Source organism: Podarcis erhardii (assembly GCF_964252035.2).
Source record: "Podarcis erhardii genome assembly, chromosome: 1".
Lineage (NCBI taxonomy): Eukaryota > Metazoa > Chordata > Lepidosauria > Squamata > Lacertidae > Podarcis > Podarcis erhardii.
In genome coordinates, this window is record NC_138497.1 from 79,243,985 (window position 1) to 79,264,896 (window position 20,912).

The 20,912-nt window shown below is 41.2% G+C and overlaps 2 protein-coding genes across 3 annotated transcripts in view; one reads left to right on the plus strand and one right to left on the minus strand.

Moving 5' to 3' along the window:
• Nucleotides 1–20,912, plus strand: part of RNH1 (ribonuclease/angiogenin inhibitor 1) — a 184,820-nt gene that overhangs the window by 65,363 nt on the left and 98,545 nt on the right. The gene's annotated exons all lie outside the window — the stretch shown is intronic.
• The window catches only part of LOC309337557 (uncharacterized protein), an 89,436-nt gene continuing 73,276 nt past the window's right edge, over nucleotides 4,753–20,912 (minus strand). For both annotated transcript variants that reach the window (XM_081854138.1, XM_081854137.1), the window contains exons 8-15: nucleotides 18,237–18,346; nucleotides 15,884–15,932; nucleotides 14,135–14,255; nucleotides 12,925–13,019; nucleotides 12,309–12,374; nucleotides 11,804–11,903; nucleotides 9,289–9,441; nucleotides 4,753–7,899 (exon numbers count right to left, since the gene is read on the minus strand). In XM_081854138.1, the coding sequence (XP_081710264.1) occupies nucleotides 6,212–7,899; nucleotides 9,289–9,441; nucleotides 11,804–11,903; nucleotides 12,309–12,374; nucleotides 12,925–13,019; nucleotides 14,135–14,255; nucleotides 15,884–15,932; nucleotides 18,237–18,346 (2,382 nt within the window). In that variant the 3' untranslated portion in view covers nucleotides 4,753–6,211. The remainder of the gene's footprint in view (nucleotides 7,900–9,288; nucleotides 9,442–11,803; nucleotides 11,904–12,308; nucleotides 12,375–12,924; nucleotides 13,020–14,134; nucleotides 14,256–15,883; nucleotides 15,933–18,236; nucleotides 18,347–20,912) is intronic.

Sequence of the window (20,912 nt, forward strand, 5' to 3'; positions counted from 1 at the left end):
TGGTTGTGGCAACTAGGCCTACATTAAACTCAAAGATTTATTTTTTTTTAAGTACCCTATCCTTAGAACCAAATAGTCCATTCAACACAAGTATCTGATGATTGCTGTTTTGAGAATCAATAAAGATTTCAGTCTCCCCAAGCAGCTTAGTGTGTTTCAAACACCTGTACCCTTCCTCTCAGATTGCTTCCACGTGGTTACTCTCTCACATAGCAACCAATTCAGAGGCGAATACCTGCTTGTGGAGCCTCCTCTGTGGTTCACACCCACACTTTAAAAAGCTGTCAGCACAAGTGGCGTCAGTGTGAAGACACCCACACTGTGAGCACAGAAATGTCTCAAAGCATTTCAAAAGCAGCCTTCATCGATGGCACTTGAAATATGCAAACTTCCAAGGTTCACAAGGCGCTGCATCAAGCTGCAGAAAAAGGGCAGCAATGGCAGTGATTTTCACAGCCCATTCAGTAATAAAAGCATTGCAGTTGCTGTTTCCCCACTGCACTTGCATACAGTTCCAGTAACTTAAAACTGAGGAAGAAAGATATGCATTATTTAACTGATTTTGATTTTTGTCGCTTGAGACCAACATAGCAACCAATAACACCATAGGCAAAATAAATCCACACGTGTCAAATTACAGAATCAATTTGCAGCCGTTTGTGCTAAAATTTAACTGTTATTACAACCATGTAAAACACAGCATTTGAACACTGTACAGTCCTTCTGGATCAGAATAAAAAAAGTGAATGGTTTTTGTTTTGCCCTCCCACCCGCCCAGCCCAAGCATATACATAAAAAGGCATGAAAGCAATAATACAATACACGGAGTTACAGAGGAAGCTCTCAAGAAGTGTAAACAAGAATAGCAATTAAAATGTAATAATAAAAAAGACAATGGCAGCAGAGCGATCAAAGTGCACCAAAGGACCAATCTACTGAACTGTAGAGGTTACAAGTTTCAACAATGGAAGAGTTTCCAGAACCTCCATGCTGAATTTCTGCCACATGGCTGTACTGTTTCTGCTCAAAAGTGTTGGATCTGATCCAACCCCTAGCTGAACATTAAAACTAAATACATCTCAGCTACATGCACACCATTTGGGGATTGGGGTGGGGGGGAGGGAGTATTTTCCTGAGTTCCTAAAGAAATACTGGCTCCATTCCCCTTACTTAGGAAGGCTGTAGGAGCCATTCATTGTTTGCTATAGAGCAGGTGAAGTTGCTGTTTGCCTACTTGCACAAGTAAGCGTCTTTGCACTGAATATTCCACAGCCCCCACCAAGCACACACATTATTTTCAAGGGAGATATTGTACTTGTCCTGTCTTGACTTACAGTGGGCATGCTCCTATAGCAAAAGGTGGCAAACCTGAATAGGAAATAATGGCATCAAAAGAAAAATACCACTAGCAAACCTCTCTAGAGCTCTTTGCAACTAGACGTGGTAAATGCATTGTTGTCCAAAAGTAGGAAGCATTAAGCGTACAAAACATAATGTAAAATAGTGCCTAAACTAGATACCGTTGAAATCCAAGTAGCTTTCTGCATATGGCAGTCTAGTTTGTACAAGGGCATCCCTAATGTTGCTAGAATACTGGACAAAAAGTTGCTCCTTTTCTAAGTCCTCACTAGTCCTCCCCAGCTGAGAGAACCTGAAAAACAGATGGTGTGATGAAAAACTACTATCTTGGTTAAATTACCCTCTCTTACCTTTCCACATAAGATGCACTGTACTAGTCCCTCTTGCATCCTGTTTGGAGTCTGTTTTACACTCTTGCATTACCTAATCCTCTCTTTTTGCTGCAGGCATCTCAGCTGAATTCTTTAGCATTCTGGTCCACTTCCATGATGTCTCAAAGGTCTTTCATCAGGAAATTTAATTGTGCTGTTAGAGCAGAATCAAATTGGTTTCCTATCTGCACGTGACACTGAACTAAAATTTAGGGTGGATAATTTCAGGCATGCGCACCAAGGTAAGGTCTCTTATGCCCCTTGTCACTCTCACATTTGCTTTGGTCCCAGTGCCATTTCCAAGAGAGAGGTTGGTCAGATTTGAGGGAATTTTTTTTGGGGGGGGGAGTAAATCAAGGGAAACCAAGTACTGTGCACTCCTTTCTACTGTTCCAGTTTGAAACATCAGCTTCCAAACGAGAACTGGAACAGGCCACTGGCAGAGAAGAATGTTTGCATGAGCTTGACAACAAAGTCCCTCAACAAAGAGATTTAGACAATAACTGCAGATAGAGAATGCTTCCACCTGGGTTTTAACATGAGAATGCTGCACACAGGGAATGTTGCACATATGAACATCAGAGATCCTACTGGGTAGGCATTGTTTACCAGTTTTTACCTGGGTGGCTGTACTGCGTAGGGAAATCGTACATTTTAAATACATCTAACATTAATTACTATTTCATCCAGGTTTTACTAATACCTGCACAACTGTTATTATCTGAATGCCTTTTCAAAGCACAATATGCACTGTGACCAACTCCTATATGTAAAGTTACATTTTACATTTCTAATGTAAATAAGACAGTTACACCTCTGAAGCATAAACAAGATGGGTGGATAGCCTGCCTTATCCTCTAGGTGTCTACCTAACTTTGGGTAGGACCAGAGAGTTGATTTATACATTTTTCTAGTAACCTTACACATGGTTAATGTCTGCTGCAACTCCTCACAGAGGTTGTTCCCCCCCCCTTGCAGTGATCTGTGGGTTGCTCAAGTTATTGGCTTGAGAAGTGTCATGCCTTAAGAAGGTGATACAAAGTCTGCTCCTCTTTGAGGATTTGCCCCTTTTAAGAAGCACGCTGATTAAATAAAACTGTAGACATTTCTTGGATTTTGCTGTGTTTCAAGGAGAGTAGCCCAGCGAAGAATCCTGCATCTTTTGATCAATTGCATGGAGAAAAATGACTTGTCCTCCTTGGTTCACAGCAAATCAGGCCATGATACTGTCATTTTTAGAACTCTTTTACCCTTAACTCACATTTGTACTCCCTCCCATTGTACGGAAAAGTTGAAAGTGTTAGAGCTTTCCTGCAAAGTCAGTTTAGTGAGTCGTACATGCATTGCAATTCTTTTTTTCTTCTGAAGATGCAAACAATCTGATCAGCATATGCAATCAATATAAAGGCAAAAAGTAACCCAATATTCTTAAGGAAGCCCTTAAGAGAAGCAGCTCATTGCCACGGGCTTATGACCAGAGGGGGCCGGGGGGGGGCAGAGGGACCATGAATGCCCCAGTATGAATCAAGAAAAAATGAAAGGCTCCAAAAGAAACAGCTGGAAAGCCAATGGGCTGGAGGAAAGTGACTAGTTCGTAGAGTATATTTGGTCCAGAGCATGCTCTGCTACAGTTCCATTTTGTTTCAAAGTGTCCCTTGGTTCCTGTGCAGTTCTTTGGGAGTCTGCAGTAGACAGGGGCACAAAAAAGCTAGGACAACAAAACAACAACAGCCAGCTTGGTTCTGCTGTTTGAGAAAGGACATGCACACAGATAGGCACCAAGGCTCATCATCGTACCAGTCTATTACTGAACCATATAGTGCTCCAGAAATTAAACAGCTGATTTTGAGACCACATGTTATAGCACTGCTCAGACACCTGCGGCCCAGGAAACAGATGAACATTTTGAAGCCAGGAGTTGTACAAGGAAGAGTGTGGCATGCATTAATAATAATTTTTGAAAAATAATCTTAAACTTTAATTGGGCCACAGTCCTGCTCTCTGGCTGTCTGGTAGCCAAAGATCTAATTGAGGCAACATCTGCTGTTTCCACTAGGGCGCAGTGCTCTAAAGCTCAGCAGGGGCCTGGAATGTCGCCTTTCCTATTGGCTGTCCTACTGCAATTAGCTAGAGCATATATTGTCCATTAGCAATTCTTTTTGTGGAAAATGTGCGTCACAAGTTCAAGGCATGTAGGTGCTAACTGGGATGTGCATTTGACAGCTGTGAAATATTTCTGGATAAGCACCTTTAAAACGAATGTATTGCATGATGACCTTAATTCTGATCGTACCTTATTAGACTGAAAATGGAGGTACAAATAAAAAAATATACAGAAATTGGAAGATCAGACTGGTAGAATGAACACATATTTGACTAAACGGGATCCCATCTTTTTCCTATTAACCTTTGCTCCAACTACAGCAAACGGGAGTCTTGTGCGCGTTGAGGGAAATCTAACCTAGATATCAATAGTTTTTCAACACTTTTCTTTCTGTTCTAGAAGCCAATGAGCAAAATGAAGACTTATCAGTCATTACCCTTGAAATACTATCCTGGAATGACTGATATACACAAACATTTTTCAACAATTGGGCAGCAGTTAGGGAAGTAAAATGTAAAATTCCACACAAGCACAATCTTTGTCTTCCCCCATCGCCATTCTTCTTTTCCTTCAAGAACACTGCAAGAACTAACTAATCATTAGGCCTCACACCACCCCACGAGGTAAGAATTAAGGATTATTATTCCCTCTTCCCCATCTCACCAAAGGAAGAGGCAGACAAGAAGTTATACAAGCCCCTAAAATCATAAACAAAGCTACTGTGGCATTAGAAGAATTCCTGGCTCCCAGGGCTAAACAAGTAACCTCTCCTTGTGGTTAGCAAAGGGAAGTTAGGATTGCCAGCTGCAGACTGCTTGCTTGGCTCCCTCACTTCTAGATAAAAATATTGTTAACCTTGTTAACCTGCTCCTTGGAGGACTGCTGCCAAAAACTCAGCTACCCCCGCCGTTTGATTGAAAACTAGATAACCCATTGAAAAGGCTGGGGGCAAATACTGATGGACAACAGCTCTGGAAAGAAGGTCAGGCATGAAGTATAAGCTTGTATTTGAAGAACCAGGCCTTAGGAAAGTTCCCTTCTAAAGCTATAGTTTTTAGGACTATACACGTTCTTAAAGCACACCTTACGTTCCTAGAAAAGGCTATCTTCTAAAGCTATGTTTTTTGTCTTGGCTACTTTGCATTTTGTTGACAGACAAATGGGCAAAGAATGGCATCAAGGATCTAGGAAAGTAAAGGCTGCAATCCTATGCACACTTACTTAGCAGTAAGCTCCAATGAACTCAGTGGGCTTATGTCTGTGTAAACATTCACAAGAATTGTGATGACTTTCCTATCATCTCCAACATGCTTTCCACAAGGCTAGGCTGGAAATGGTATCCTTAGTGTCAATTCCACGGGACTCTTGTGGTTTGCCAACAGCCTAAGAATAACAGAGCAGTTCTAGTTTTTGCACAAGTGCACAGCTCCACTTTACAGAAGCTTTTTTGAGTCACTTGCATGGTTGTGAGCCAGCTCACTTCCAGAATCTGCACAGGAAAAATACAGAGGGAGAGATAGGTAGCAGACCCTCCTACAGTTCTTCTGTCTGCCACAGTCACCCCTCCTGGTGATGCGAGTGGTCCAAGGACATGAACCCATTCCTGGTGAGCTGCATGAAATCCAGCCCACCACCTTGGCTTCTTTCAGAAACTACTCTTGCTCTCTATGTGCAGCACATTACACAGTTCAACTGAACAGAAAAGCATTCCTCTGCATGAAATATTTTTACTAATCTTTGAGAATCCGCATCAGTGCAAACAAGTGAGGGAGCTAAAGAACAGGCATGCTGAGTCGCCTGGTTTCACTGTAAGAGAACACACACATGAACAATGTGTGCTGGATATTGCATAGATGCTGTAAAAGCTAACTTTCCTGACATGAATCATCCACTGCTTAATTTACAGGACTACATTAGCTGCTAGACTGAAACAGAAGAGCCGCACCACTATTGCTACTGAAAAGATGTGCTACTGGCCCAAACCTACAGCTGAGTGGTCCGTCTGCTTCCTTAAATGACTCCTTCTACCTCCCTGGTGTTCTAATGCTCACCTTAAATTTTCAGCTGTAAGGGTTTGGAAAGAAATAGTTCAAATGGTTTTGTCAGGTTAAATCTGTTAGACATCTACTCGGGTGTGAAAGAGGAGATGAAAAGCCGGATTCAAAAGCACTTTGGGAGCTGTCTTAAGAGGAGAACCCAAATTTGTAAAGAATCCATCTACAGGCATTGTCTACTGGCTTGTATTCTAAGCTCCATCCTGAATTATTGGCATACAGTATGACTGGCAATGCAGTTGCCTCCTTAGGCTGTGTTTTCTTATTCCAAACCTCTCATGAATAAGCGCTGTGAAACCTTAATCTCCTCATTCTCAGCTCTACTAGAATGTGACTGACTTAGACATTTGCACCATGGGAGGGCAGCCAGGGTAGAAATTGTTATCTGAATGAGTTTTGAAAACCTTGGGTGGGATTTTTGGCTTTGGCCTTTGAAGGGGAGGTGAACCACTCAAAGTGTTCCGTGACTTCTGCTCACAGTCCCTGGCATCCCCACCCAGAGTTTCCATAGCTACAGGAGGAAGTGTCCCAGCATCACCTGCATCATGGCAGCTGGCTTCTGGCAAGGGCAGAGCCACTTGCTTTTTGCTTGAGAAGTCTTGCTCAGTAGCATGAGCCAAGTGAAGCGGGGTGGTAGTCTTTACTATTCTGAAGGGGCTGTGCTGCTCCTGCAACACCGGGGATGAAGTGGGCCGGGCTTGGAAGCCTTCTAACAGCAACGGCATCTCAGAGTCCAGCTCAGATAAGATTGGCACACTGCCCCCACCAGGGTGGTTCTTGTGAGGATGCAGCACCGCAAATGAAATGGGCTGGCCATATTCGTTGGGCTGTTGCATCAAATCTACCGTTTCCCAATTTTGCCTCTGCAGATTTTCTAGCTCCCCAACTGATGCAGACTTGGGCACTGTGCACTTTAACACAGGAGCACAGAGCTCAGTCTGTGGTATTAAAACTGCCAGTTTCTTAGAACCGGGTACCTGTACAGGAGATTTCTCTTCTCCATTGTCACCTTCAGACAGGTTATCATACTGAGATGCATTAGAAGGTCGCCGTTGTCCATCCTGAAATGGGAGAAGAAGAGCAGCAAGTGCTTTGGTCGGACATGGAGCAGCTGTGCTTTCTGATAAGTCACATGTTGTGGACTGGCTATCTTCTGCCATAGAAGACAAGTCTGGACTTGGAGGCTGGTACAGGTGATCTGGAAGCAGCACAACATCTTCAGATAATAAATCCTCAGAGGAGCAGGTGATGCTCCCATCTTGAAGAGCTGCATCATTGCACACAGATGATGCCAACTCTGAGGTTCTTTTCTCTTCAAGAGATGGAAGCAATGGCACTTGGCAGAATATCTCTGACTCTGATACTGTCTCTGTACTATTGGGGGTGATAGACAGGTCTGCTTCTAAGGTCTGGCTCTGCAAGTGAGACTCCTCCCAGAGAGAGCTGTCCATTGGCAATCCATCTGTCTCACCTTGAAGCCGCTGGGGAGCAGCATGGTCTATATCATCTATAAAAAGACAGGGGTTATTTTCCTGTAAACTATACCTCTCTACGCCACTGCTCTCCAATGATTCAGCCACCTTACAGACCATCACCACATCCTGACTTTCTCCAATGACCTCAATATCATCCAGCATTATAGGACCATCCTCCAATGGGATTTCATTGGCATTTTCTTCTACTTGTTTCTCTTCCATTTCAAACTTTTGGCTTGGCTGATGATGATTCTGGAATGGATTTTGGTGCACATCAGCTGGTTCAGCTTGGATGGGTGGTCCATTGGGTTGTGGAACAGAGACTATCTCATGCATTGCCTTATTTGAATTAACTATTGTTTCGTTCAAGTAAATAGGACTTTTATCTGGAGAAGGTTGCATTACAACATCTCTGTCATGGTTGAGATCCCCGGCCGCCTTTTTCTGGCCGTTAGCTGCAACATTAGGCTTCACTGACACCGGATTGAGAGAGAGCTCCAGCCCCAGAGGTTTCTTGGGGAATTCTTCAGATTTTGCTGTAATGAAAAGCCACACATTAGTTTCTTATTTTGAATCCAAGTGCAACAATGAAGGGCAGCTGAAAGGAACCCAAACTTTCTGTAGCCCAATTTAATGAGTGGTCAGGAAAGGAACAACAGCCTGTCAGTCTAGTGCATCTAATTCATATATATTCTCCCCCCCAAAAAATAATAATTCATGGTGATATTTGCAGCTCTCACCTCATCTGATTTAAATGGGGTTCTTTTTTTAATCCTGCATTAACATTCATGCACATATGCAAACAGCTCAAGTAGGGCTCAGAAGGTATTTTGAGTGACATACGTGAGAATGCCTTATAGACACACAATGCCATGAGGAACAACTCAAGAGATCTGGAGATATTTAGTTTAGGGGGGAAAATATGACTAAAGGGAGGGACATGATTGAGGTTTATAAAATGATGCATGAGATGGAGGAAATGGAGAGATAAAATTCTCTCCCTCTCATAATACTAGAGCTAAGGGTCATCCAATCAGTAGACTCTATTGCAGGTGAGGGCCATTGCCTCCATACTCTGCTTCAGAGCTTCCTAGTGGCAGCTAGTTGGCTGCTGGATACTGGGCTATTAGATGGACCTTAGGAAGAGCCCTGCTGGATCATGCTCATGTTCATACTGTACATATAACCTGACAGAGCTTCCCCCCAAAGGCTAGGAATTGCTGACACCAAGCACTCTATTTAGAACTCCTGGGCTTCTTCTAGAACCACAGTTCCTAGTGTGTTTCATGAGAACTCATATATACTCCCATAATTGCATGCCACCACAGCACCACACCATTCTGATGTAGTGCATGGTTTGTAGTGTCCCACTATCAACAGATAAGGTCAAATACCACCCCTTCCCCGCATGGAGCAAATACTAAATCATGGGTGTGTTGGACCAATGACCATTGCCATTTGAGACAGGCCCATGAACTCCTGAGCCAGACCTGAGGCAACATCATCTTGGATGTTGAAGTCACACAAAACCACAGTTCTGGGTTCCTCCAACATCACACCCAAGACAAACTCGGCTGGCTTGGTCAGGGTGGGCATCACACCAACAGAATCCCTAGTTGTGTCTCTTTGCCCCAACATCAGATGCAGGCCCCCCCCAGTCCAACTTCGAGAGGAGAGGGGCTTCCCAATGGTGGCAAGTGAACTCTAATGGAGTAGAGCAGCACTTCCCCAGACCCTGCTTCTCCAGTCTTGGCTTTTGAAAGGGCTTTGTGTTTGTGCTAATCGTTCCTCATCTAGCTTCTAACTGGAATTGGAGGCTAGTCCAATTGAATTCTGCTCAGACAGAGAGATGGGGAGGTGAAGGGAGTGTGCTTGGGGTCACAGCAGATGATAAAAATATTAACACATATACTACTTCTGCTTACCCGGGGGTGGCAGGTCAAATTTCATTTTGCGCAGTTCAGCCATGGATGCTTGCAATTGCTCAATTACAATATCATCTTCAAAATGCAAGGAGCCAGCAATTTTTTCTTGCAGGAATTCCCTTAGATCCTCTAGGGTCATTTTCAACAAGCGCTCTGGCAGGCAGCAGAAAATGCAGCACAATAAAGATACCATGAGAGTTCAGACATATAATTTCCACTGAATAGTGCTAATCTCAACAAAATAATAACTATCAATGCAGACAATAAAAAGGTAAAATTTGCAGTAAGTGTGAGTCATTGATACGTTCCGCTTTGTATGCCTTTACATGCCTTCTATACTTACAGTTTTCTCTGTCTCTAATTAATGCCCTTAGATCTAGCCTGGCGGAAATTTATAGTGTTGCATAACTTCATCATTGTGGTATTTAGATTAATCAGAACCTCTTGCCTGAATAAAGCAATGTCTGGCACACTGCTGTCTGCAGCCATATGCAGAACGGTTCAGACTCAGATTCAGAATAACACCTCTAGGGGGAGTAAAGCTGCACTCTATTACCTGGTACTGTTTGCATCAGATCAGCTTCTGACAATGTTGTTTGGTCATGAAAATGCACAATCCTCAGGAATTAAATTCTACGCGTTCAGAATAACTTCACAGAAAAGCATCTGTATTTACATATCTAATTTGCGTGCAGAAATCTGTTCCTTTTCATTCCGCCTTTGGGGCCAATGTAAATGAATTTTTTGGCATATACATTGCTATAATACGTACACAGAAATACTACATATAAACACTGACTACATTATAACAGTGCAATGCATTTATTCCGTCCATCTTGCTCACACTGCCCACATATTCTTGTCCTGGGGATTTCGCTTCTGAACAAATAGCTTTCTTTGCATGACCAACAGGCTGGGTTGTGGCCTACCAAGTGAATGCCACTTACAAAAACTTCTAACAATGCATTACAGTAAGTGCAATGGTCTTTAGAGTGCCATCAGACTTTTCTGTGTGTGTGTGTGTGTGTTTTATAACAGACTAAAACGACTACCTCCTCTGGAATTTGTCAGAAAAGCATTTCAATATTGCCCTTCCCTTTTTTTTCTTCCACATGCACATGCTCTAACAAAGAAAAGAAAAATATGTCCTAGAAGAAAAGAAACCACGTAAAACCAAATTGCATTGTGTCTCTTTTAAAATTCAGGACATTTAGTTTTCTGCACACAATTTACTTTTAACCCTTGAACATGTTCAAGATGCTAGACTTAAGGCAGTTTTTTCCCCTTGCACAAAGTAGCAGCTAGCTAAAACCATCTGGTAACCTTTATTGACTGTCTAGACACAAGTGAGCTCCACCCAAACTGTGGTTCACTCAGACAGTTTTCACACAGATATATGGGTATTCCAGCTTATTCCTTAGTGCAGCAGACACAGAATGCATTTGCAAGGCAATCTATGAGGACTCCTCATAGGGTTGGCAGTGCTCATCTGTTATATACAAGACAACCTACATGCAAAAGCAAAGTTTTGTTGAACAAATCAGATAGATAACTTTAAAATAAAATAAAATGATTAAGTAATCTGAAACCTCTCCGTTCACAGCAGTGCAATGGTGGGGCTCAGCAGGCTGTGGGTCCACATATGTAAATGCCTCTGTGATCAGCCACTTGTTTTCAATGGCTCACTGCATCAATCAGATGAGTTCCTCCCCAAAACAACAAATGATTAAGTATCCGCAGTGGCATAGGAATGGATGGAAGAAGAGAACACTAAGACTGCACATTGGACTGCTGCACATCTAGCTAGCTGTATAGTTTATATATTTCCATTTGGTGGCTTACAGAGAACGTCACTACATGGGAGTAATATAAGTGACTTCCAGGTACACTTGGCACTCGGTCAATGCCCTAATAGTTGGGTTAATATGCAGCAGAGCAGCCAAACAAGCCAGTGCTACCCCTTATAAAGTAAGTTCTGTAACAGTATGTAAGATTTTCTGGAACATATGTAGGAAAAGAATTGTGGTTTCGGCTTGTTTTGAATTCATCTGTCCTACAATGCATTCAGCTCCATGTTAGTAAATATTTGGTTAACAGATCCAGCTTGAGTCACTGGATGGTGAAATGAAGAGCTTTTCTGCAGGCTCAGAAAGAGCTGAATTAGGTCATTAGTTTTCCTACTTGCTTTCACTGTGGCTTCAAGGAAGGCCTAGAAGATGCATCACGAAATGGCACTTCAAGAGTTGGTGTGGAAGTGCACGCTAACAGAGCCCGTGATGCAGATGAGCAACTTATCACGATACACATTTAGTAAAGAGGCTAACCATTTAAACACGAACAAATGCAATATGAAGTCCAAGAATTGCCATTTTTATATTTGAGCCAATGAAAGGAACACAAAATATTTTTGGAAACTGCAGGATTCTTGTCCATAAAAATTGGCTCTCTTTTTATAAAGTTACATTCCCAGGTTCTTAGCATCATTCAGACTGAACAGTCGAGAGAAACAACTTACTTTTATGCAACTTGAGGATAGTGTAGGCCATGGCTGTCAGAACCCTCTCTCCTTCTAGAATGTAGATATCCCATAGCCGCAGAGTTAAAGTAAATGGGGTCTGTTTATAATATTAGAAAATTTAGATGTTATACATTTGCACATAAACCACAATGCACAGCCACAGTAGCAAAATGTCCTTTATCAAATCAATACATATCTTCAAGCCAGAGTCAAGTCTATTTGTACTTTGGTATTAATTATGTTTCCAGCAAGTAAATTCAGACAGATGTGATTCCCATTTGGGCACTTTAACACTAAAGAGCAAATTAGTCCAACTGACAATCCTATGCATAACAGGACTTTTCACTTATCAGTCCCATCTTAATTTAGATCACTATCCTAATTAATGAAAATACAAGCAGAATACAATATTAATTTTGATCAGGCACAAATTATATGGTGCAAGGAAAAAGGACACTGAAGTCATAAGCACGTTGAACACCTCATTCCTCAAGACCCATACCCGGTCAATGAAGCACTGAAGGAACCACTTCGTTGTATAAATCCCTGTAGACATCTGCTCCTTGTCCTAAGGGAGAGTACAAATGAGGAAAATGTTCACTGAGCAGACAAGTTAGAGGGTTGCAAACAATATTTCTTTTAACTCTGAAAACTGGCATTCTTGAAATATTCTTGTATTTCCCCTCTAATGTTAAATGGAACGATAACCATGTACTGTAGTTATGTTTGAATTTGATAGCCATGTCGTGTCAGTGGCTGAATTACTCTCTCATTTTACCTTGAAAGTGCTGCTTGCTTCTAGCTTTCCTATAAAATTATCCAGATTTTTAAAAGTTCTTCATTCTGTTCAGCCATAATTGCAGAATAAATTGTTGAGATAAATAACACATTCTCCATTAACAGGAGCAATAAAGGTTTAAAAAGGAAGTGGTGCATGATGAAAAATGTGCTTGTGAATATGTGAACAGAAGATGATACTTCAATAGCTTTATATTTAGATGGTTGTTACCCTGGGCTCCATTAGGAGAAAGAGTAGGGTATACAAATAACCACACACACACACACAGAGAGAGAGAGAGAGAGAGAGAGAATTTTCACTTAACCACAGAAATTTTTACCATGTGCTTCTTCAGCTTTGGAAAGAGTTTGCTTAAGATTGCCTCATGATGGGCTTGGAATCTCTGTAGCTTTGGGAATCCAGGAATGAAAAATCCTTGGAAGGAAAAAAGAAGGAAAAGCACAGAGTCAGAAGGAATTAGAAAGAAAAAGAGCAGCACAACATCTGATCTGGGTGCAATAATGAGGACCTTTGTTTCCTAAAATGCCCAAATACCAGCAGTTCCAAGCAAGGTGAATGTCACATGTGCATATAAAACTCTAGTGTTTTGACCATAAAACAGAGTTTTACAGTTTCATATTTGGACAAGATCTGGAACTCTGCCCATGGATGCTGTGGCAGACCAGAACATCCAAAAGGTTGAGTAATTTTTATTCTCCAAAAATACCTTGTACTTAGCCAAGACTGTGATTTGAGTTTCTTTGGGCCAGGCCTTGTTAATCCCTGATAGGGTTACTGCAAGTTACAACAGTAGAATGCAACATGACATCACAAACTTCTAATATCACTAAAATGCAGCTGATTCCTTTAAACCCAAGTTGTTGTTTTTTAAGGAGAGCTGGAGGACTCTTTTGGTCCTCTTTACAAGCCAAGACATACGCAGAGGGATCAAGGCGCTGGTCAAAGCGACCTCTCAAACTTTAATCTCCTGTTACTTACAGGATTATACAAACTACCCTCCCTTTTTCAATAAAATACAGTCTGCACAGAGATTATTCTTCTCTGCTCCTTCCCAAGCTTCAGCATGATAAAGGAGCTTAAATGTGGCCAGGTTTCAAACAGACCAACATTTTCTGGATGTGTTGGAACAGTTGCAGTTAAGAATTGTATTTTGCTACATATTTAAAGCAAGGTACAAGGGCCTACCCTCGTTCCATTAAGAGACTTCTCTGTACACCAGTAGTAAATGCATATATTGCTAATGAGAGAGGTATGAGAAAAAAAGATAGTGATGACAGCCTAATTCCCAAGTCCAGCAAATCAGAACCTATTGTAAAGTGCCCTGGGAATATGATTGAAGGATGGGGCAACGTTGGCTCCCTCGGCCAGTAAAGCGAGATGAGTGCCGCAACTCCAGAGTCGTTCGCGACTAGACTTAACTGTCAGGGTTCCTTTATCTTTACCTTTTTACAATATTTATGATAAAGGAAATAACCAAAATATTGCAAAGGTGGCAGAGAAGAGTAAGAGTGTTTTCAGCTGAACTTTACCATGCATTGCGTGCCTCTGATTGGTAAGTAGCTGTGCCAGTGCCCAAAAGGCATCCTCTTCGTTTAAGTACATCAGCAGGATAGCTGCAATCTGACTCATTCCTTGGCAGTAACTCACTTCCTGAAAGATCCAAAGATGCAGGCACACATTACACAAGATCGGCTTTACAGGAGAGTAGACATTACACACAAAAACAAAAGACAACTTTCCCATAAGTACATTGAATGGGACACAAGTTTTATCCAAACTATTCAGGCAAGGGGGTGACTGGTGATCCTTGGACATAGGAGTCTGCAGGAATTTTTCTGCAGCAGCAGGCCCTTCTGGCAGATCTGGTGACTGGACAGCAGAGGACTGAGTAGACCTGGTCTCTGAGAAACTTGCATGTTAGATTCACCCCTCCCATTGTTTCTCAGTGGGTAGACCTGCCATCTGCCTATGTGTAGACCAGGCATCCAAAAACATCCCCATTCACCACTGAAATTCTCCATTCTTTCTCTGGCTCACTTCACTCACTCCAGCCCTTGATCAATTGCACTGGTGTTCAAGTCAGCTTCACAGCACCCCTCTGCCCCCTCCAATAAAATCCCCAATATGCCACAATGAACTAAGCTTCAAGGCTGCCATACACTATACCTCTACCCAGCAAAATGCATGTAACACTTGGCTGGTGTAATTCACTATTTCCCTATTACAGTCCTGCTCCCTGCAATATAGGCATAATAATAATGGACTTTTATCTGCCTTGGCATTTGCAGAGTAATAAAAGTAATTCCTTACTTTTGCTATAAGTGAATTCAGATAATATCACAACCGTTATAGGCAGCACTGCATGAAACAGAAACACTGCACACATGCCACTTTAAATTCTTGCTGGATATCCAATTCAAAGAATAGGATAAGCATCTTCTGTTAAAGGGGGTGGGGATGAGTCTCCCCATGCTCATGGAAACAGTAAATTCTTTAGCTAATTTAAGCATATTCTCTCTTCTCTGCCCTGTGGCTGGAAGTGACTTAACTGAGTGTAACAAATTGGAGTCTTCAGCTGTGAAGCTGCCACTGAATGCAGCAAAAGAAGTCACAAAGAGAATTGACCAATATCTTCCATTCAGATAGTAGGTCAGAGTCATAGAAAAGCTACTCAGAAAATATGATGATAGCAAGGCCCAAATATGCGGCTGTGTCTTTCTTTGTATAAAAACAGAGCTATCACAGCATGGTTGAAATCTGCAGAATTTCCAGTTTCATGAACAACCCCCACTCCACCCCCATTAATTCTTTTGTTTTTTGCTTCCAGCATCATGAATGTTGCTAGCAGCACCTGGAGCTAAAGATATAAATGCAATTTTATAAATATACCATCCAAGAAAATGATATACATTGAATCAAGTACTTTTTCTGTATTTAATGACCCTGGGCTCTTCAAGATAACCTCATTTTGCATTCCTCCCCATTTGCTTCTGCCAAATTTGTGTGGAGGTTATACATTGTCGCTGTTTATTGAGCATTCATCCTGATTTGTTTGTGTGGAGGTTATGTGGCATCATCTGACCCTGCTGTTATCCCACAATTTTCAGTGCACCTCCCCATCATTTTTCTATGCCACTCAATACTTTCTGTACATTCATTTCTTGTACAAGAGCAGTATGTTTGGCCAGCACAGAAACTAAATTCTTATTCTAAGCTAAACAAAACATTATTACCAAATAACACTTTTCAGTTTCCTGCTGAATCTCTTAACAGCTTACCGTGTTGTAAACTGAGTAGGCTGACAGGACATGAAACAAGGCTTGTTGCCTATTAAAAAAAAAAAAGAAAAAAAGGATGAGTAAAAACAACAAAGAGCGGAATCTGCTCTTTTTTGGTATTTTATTTTTATTTTTTTACCAGTTAAGGTGCTCATTATTTGTAGTGCTTCAGAAGAAGGATATTGTAACTGTATGAGAAACTAAGCAGTAGAACTGGCACACTGCACAATGGTAACATGTGCAGTGTGTCTCCCCATATGGAGAATGCTCTCCCAAAGGAAGCGCGCCTGGCAACTTCACCAGGCAAAAGCATTCCTCTTCTCCCAGGACTTTGGCTAAATAAACAATATATGGCCCTTTAAACTGGGTGGGGGGTATTGTTTTTGTTTGTTACTATGGTGTGTATTCTTGTGCTTCTATGCTGTGAAGTGCCCTGTGATCTTCAGATGAAGGGCAGTAGAGAAATGTAATTAATAAATAAATGGGTTGTGGAATCCAATGAACACACAAACAGGCTGCCATATTCTCAAGGGTGCGCTAGCAAGAGGAAGACTCTGTCCTCCTGTCAAACATTATCTCTAAACAACATCAAGATGATTCTGTAGTCTGCCAGTTCTTGCCTTCCACCTTATCCACTGAAGGCTGGAACTTAACATCCTAAGCATGTTTAGGAAGAGGGAGGAATGGAGAATAGATTTGGAATGAGAAAAGGTGTGCTCCCCTCCCTCTGAAAGCAATGGGGTGATGTCTGGTTCTTCAGTAGTCTTTCATGGGGCAATATTTATTTGCTACCATTTCTTTCCTTTGCTTAAATTTTCTTGCAATCAAAATGTACTCTCTTGTTTCTTCCTCTGAAGAAGTGTGCATGCACACGAAAGCTCATACCTAGAACTAACTTAGTTGGTCTTTAAGGTGCTACTGGAAGGATTTTTTTTCCTTTTATTTTGTTTTTTCTCTTGTTTCTTAATTACTCTTACATAATCATCTCCCTGGAGACTTACACGATCTCTGTTCATTATGTTTTACACTCTTCCTTGACATTTTCCAAGAACTAGAAGGTTTCATTAAGCACATAAAGCAGCTGGACAAAGGATCACAGATAATATATATTTAAAATAGGAGGGAAGATCCACAATTGGAGGCTGCTGAGCTTGGAAAAATTGAAAAACAAGGTGCGAGATTGGTTGCATTATGCTCAAATCCAGGAGGTTTTTAAAGTGGATAAAAAGGTTGGTTTCCAGGTGGAAAAATCGAAACTAGAGACAGAACTCTTAGAGCCAAAAAATAAATTACTTTCGAGAATGTATAATTTGCTGCTTAAATGGAATACACAGGACGAGACAGTCAAATCCGCCATGATAAAATGGGCACAGGACTTGGGGCACAACATTATGTTTGAAGACTGGGAAAGGTTATGGAACACCGGAATGAAATTTACGGCATGTAGTGCCTTGAAGGAAAATATTATGAAAATGATATACCGGTGGTACATGACCCCAGTCAAACTTGCTAAGATATATCACCTGTCTGATAACAAATGTTGGAAATGTAAAGAGGCGGAAGGGACATTCTTTCACCTCTGGTGGACTTGCCCGAAAGTGAAGGCCTTTTGGGAGATGATTCATAATGAACTAAAAAAGGTATTTAGATATACCTTACCTAAGAAACCGGAGGCCTTTCTTCTGGGCATTGTGGACCAGAGAGTACTTAAGAAAGATAGAACTTTTTTTATGTATGCTACCACAGCAGCAAGGATCCTGATTGCTAAGCATTGGAAGACACAAGATTTACCCACGCTGGAGGAATGGCAGACGCAGTTGATGGACTATATGGAACTGGCTGAAATGACTGGCAGAATCCGAGACTTGGGAGAAGAAACAATCGAGGAGGACTGGGAAAAATTTAAAGACTATTTGAAAAAACATTACAAGTTGTATGAATGTTAAAAAATGCTTTTTTTAGAAATTCTTGCTTCAGCATTGGTAAATTAATGAAATGGAAATTAAGGTACAAGAAGTTAAAGGTGGAATAATGAAATAACTTTATTATGTTTAAGTTAAAACATATAAGATTTGGGTTACAATAGTTTTGAAATTAGGCAACATGATAAAATGAAAGATACAATAAGTCTGGAAATAAGTTAACAAATTGCTGATATTTTGTACTACAGAGAATGCAGGGTTTGGAGGATGTGGGGAAGTCCAATAGATGGAAAAAAGGATTATGGAAATTTGTAATCTCTCTACTGTATTTTTCTATCTATGTCTTTATTTCTTTTTTCTGTACTTCATAAACTTAATAAAAATATTATTAAAAAAAAAAAAATAGGAGGGAAGATCCATGAGAAACTCACTTTACTCCATAGCGATCCCGGAACATGATGTGGTTTCGAAAGGTGCGATTGACATCAAGGTCTATCTGCTTGATTTCTGATGAGAAACTCTTGGCTTGTTCTTTCATTTTCTGCATGAAGGAAGATGGGTTAAAGCATTAAGAAAATATTTTGAAGTATCTAGAAGTATCTGAATCTCTGCTTTTGGGTGGCTTAACAACATAGACAACAGAAAACACTAACTGAAGTTGATGCACATAATTTGGAATAACAAAGCCGTCAGATTAGAGGTGTTACTAGTAAGGAAAATCTACTTATGTATGTGATCTAACTAACTGTTAGAGCGGGTATGGCTAACTTTTTTAGCCAGAGGACCATATTCACCCTTGAGTAACCCTCTGGGGGCTCCATACCAGTTGTAGGTGTAGCCAGCCCACACTCTCACATACATGAGAGTGAACCCATAAATAGCACACAGCCAATCTGTACAGATCAGTTGAAGGGGGGGGGGCGTTAATCATCCCCTTGGCTCCCAGCAAATGTCTGGCCAGGGAGGAAGCAATTTGCATCCTTTACTAGGGTGCTGGGGCTCTAGTGTGTCTACTTTATTTCCCCGCTTTTCCCCCTAATGCTACCAATAATATCTTGTGGGGTCTTGGGAGAGTTAGAAAAAAATGCTCCAAGAGCTGGATCAGAACCCTGAATGCCGGATTAGAGAGTTTGACTAGGACCAGGGTTAAAATCTCCACTCAACTATTAAGTTAGCTGGGTGATTTTGGGCCCGTCACTATCTCTCAACCAAACCAACCTCATAAGGTGTTTGTGAGGATAAAATGGGAAAGGGGAGAACCTTGACCTCTTTGGAGGAAATGTGGGATATAAGTGTAATAACTAACTAACTTTAGTGTTGTTAGCCGCCCTGAGCCCGGCTTCGGCTGGGGAGGGCGGGATATAAATAAAAAATTTTATTATTATTATTATTTATTAACTAACCAAATAACTCAAAAGAGGCTTTTCTGTTGTTCATTTATCTGGGGATATCAAGCTATGACAATATTCAAATGCAGGCAAACATTCTGAAATACTTTACAGTTATCTCTTAGGCTAACTGTCTTGATGTAACTTTTTGCCATATCCCACAAAAGTCCCACCCCATAAATCTTCCCAATCTTCCCAGAGTCTTTTTCAAACTGCAGGTCACTTATGTTATTATTTTTACTCAAGGGAACATGCTGGGAAGTTCACCATATTCTATATAAGCCAGTCTACTTGCATGCCAGACACTCCTGCTTTTCAACATAACCTTCTGTGTCTGCCCTCAAAGAAGCACATGGATAATGCATTACACTTTCATTGATGGAAGCAACACACAGATGCCCTTTGTGAAAACTCAAACTGAAGGAAATAGTCCTGAGTTGGCAAAATGGATTGCTGACAGAGAAGGAAGAGTGTGTGCACACACTTTGGTCAGACACATAAACTCCAATCTAGAGGGGCATATAGAATGTATTTTGCATAGATGAAGGCGTGCTGGATTTGGATATGAAGCTGTAGCCAAAGCAACATGAATCTTTGTTTCTAGTAGCGAGTTGCTTAAAATAGTTTGGACGACAAAGGCCCATAGATTTTATTGGAAATCAATCCTTTCACATTCCCTTATGAAAATCTGGCTCCGACTTTCTTTGAGATCACGAAGAGCTAATTTCTGGCCTCAGGTGGCATGAAGGATGAGGAGGATTATGAAGAGCCGATTTCCTGGATTTATGTTCATGAAAAGCCTATTATACAGTGAGTCTCTTGTTTATTGCAGACCCCTCAGGAGCTTAGTTAAACTGCTTGTGACTTTTGTTTATTCTAATCACTTGCTGTGTGACATGGCTAGGTGGGAACATCCCTGAACAGGATGCAAAGGCAATAGTTGAGATAATTCTCTTGATAACCATGCCTCAGAAGTACAGCTGTTTTAGTTAGTGGAAGTAGTTACTGGGAAATGTTGGGATCGGTGACACGCCAGTCATGTGTTCATAGGCAGCATGTAATTACTTTATACTCTGCAACTATCTGGATGTTTTGAAAGAACTGATTTTGTTACGCTCTTTTGTAACCAACTGGAGTCTTATGTCCATACTTCCAAGTTCCATGGATAGGCTGACAAAACATTGTTTATGGAACTCAATGGCTCAACAAAATAAGAAACTGACAGATTCTCACAGACAAAGCGTCCTTCTCCTTCTTATGCTCTGAGGAAAGAAACTATCTGAATTATTAAACATTGCACATCAAACATTTCTGACGACTCCTGGAAAAGAGGAAGAGGGTTCTACAGAGAATTATTTGTGTACCCTGTTGTTAACTCCACTCTGGCTTCAGAGAGCATGTGGCAGTCACATGTTCTCTCTGAAGTTTTGGTCCATACTAACTGTGGCATATGCATATTATTTGGGAAATGACATGGGCCATTTGAAGAAAAAAAAATCCTCAAAATGCTGTTGCTTTTCTTAATAAATACCACTCTCATTTACAGTACAGAACTGGCTGCTTTCAAAAGAAGCACCTTTGTGGATTTTATATTATGAAACACAACACTGGCTGTGGAAAGAACCTTGGAGAAAACAGGACAGCTCCAAATTTTTCAGAGGACAGGAAATCTCTTGCATCTGTGACAAGCCTGCTTTTAGAAGTGGAATTCTTACAGGG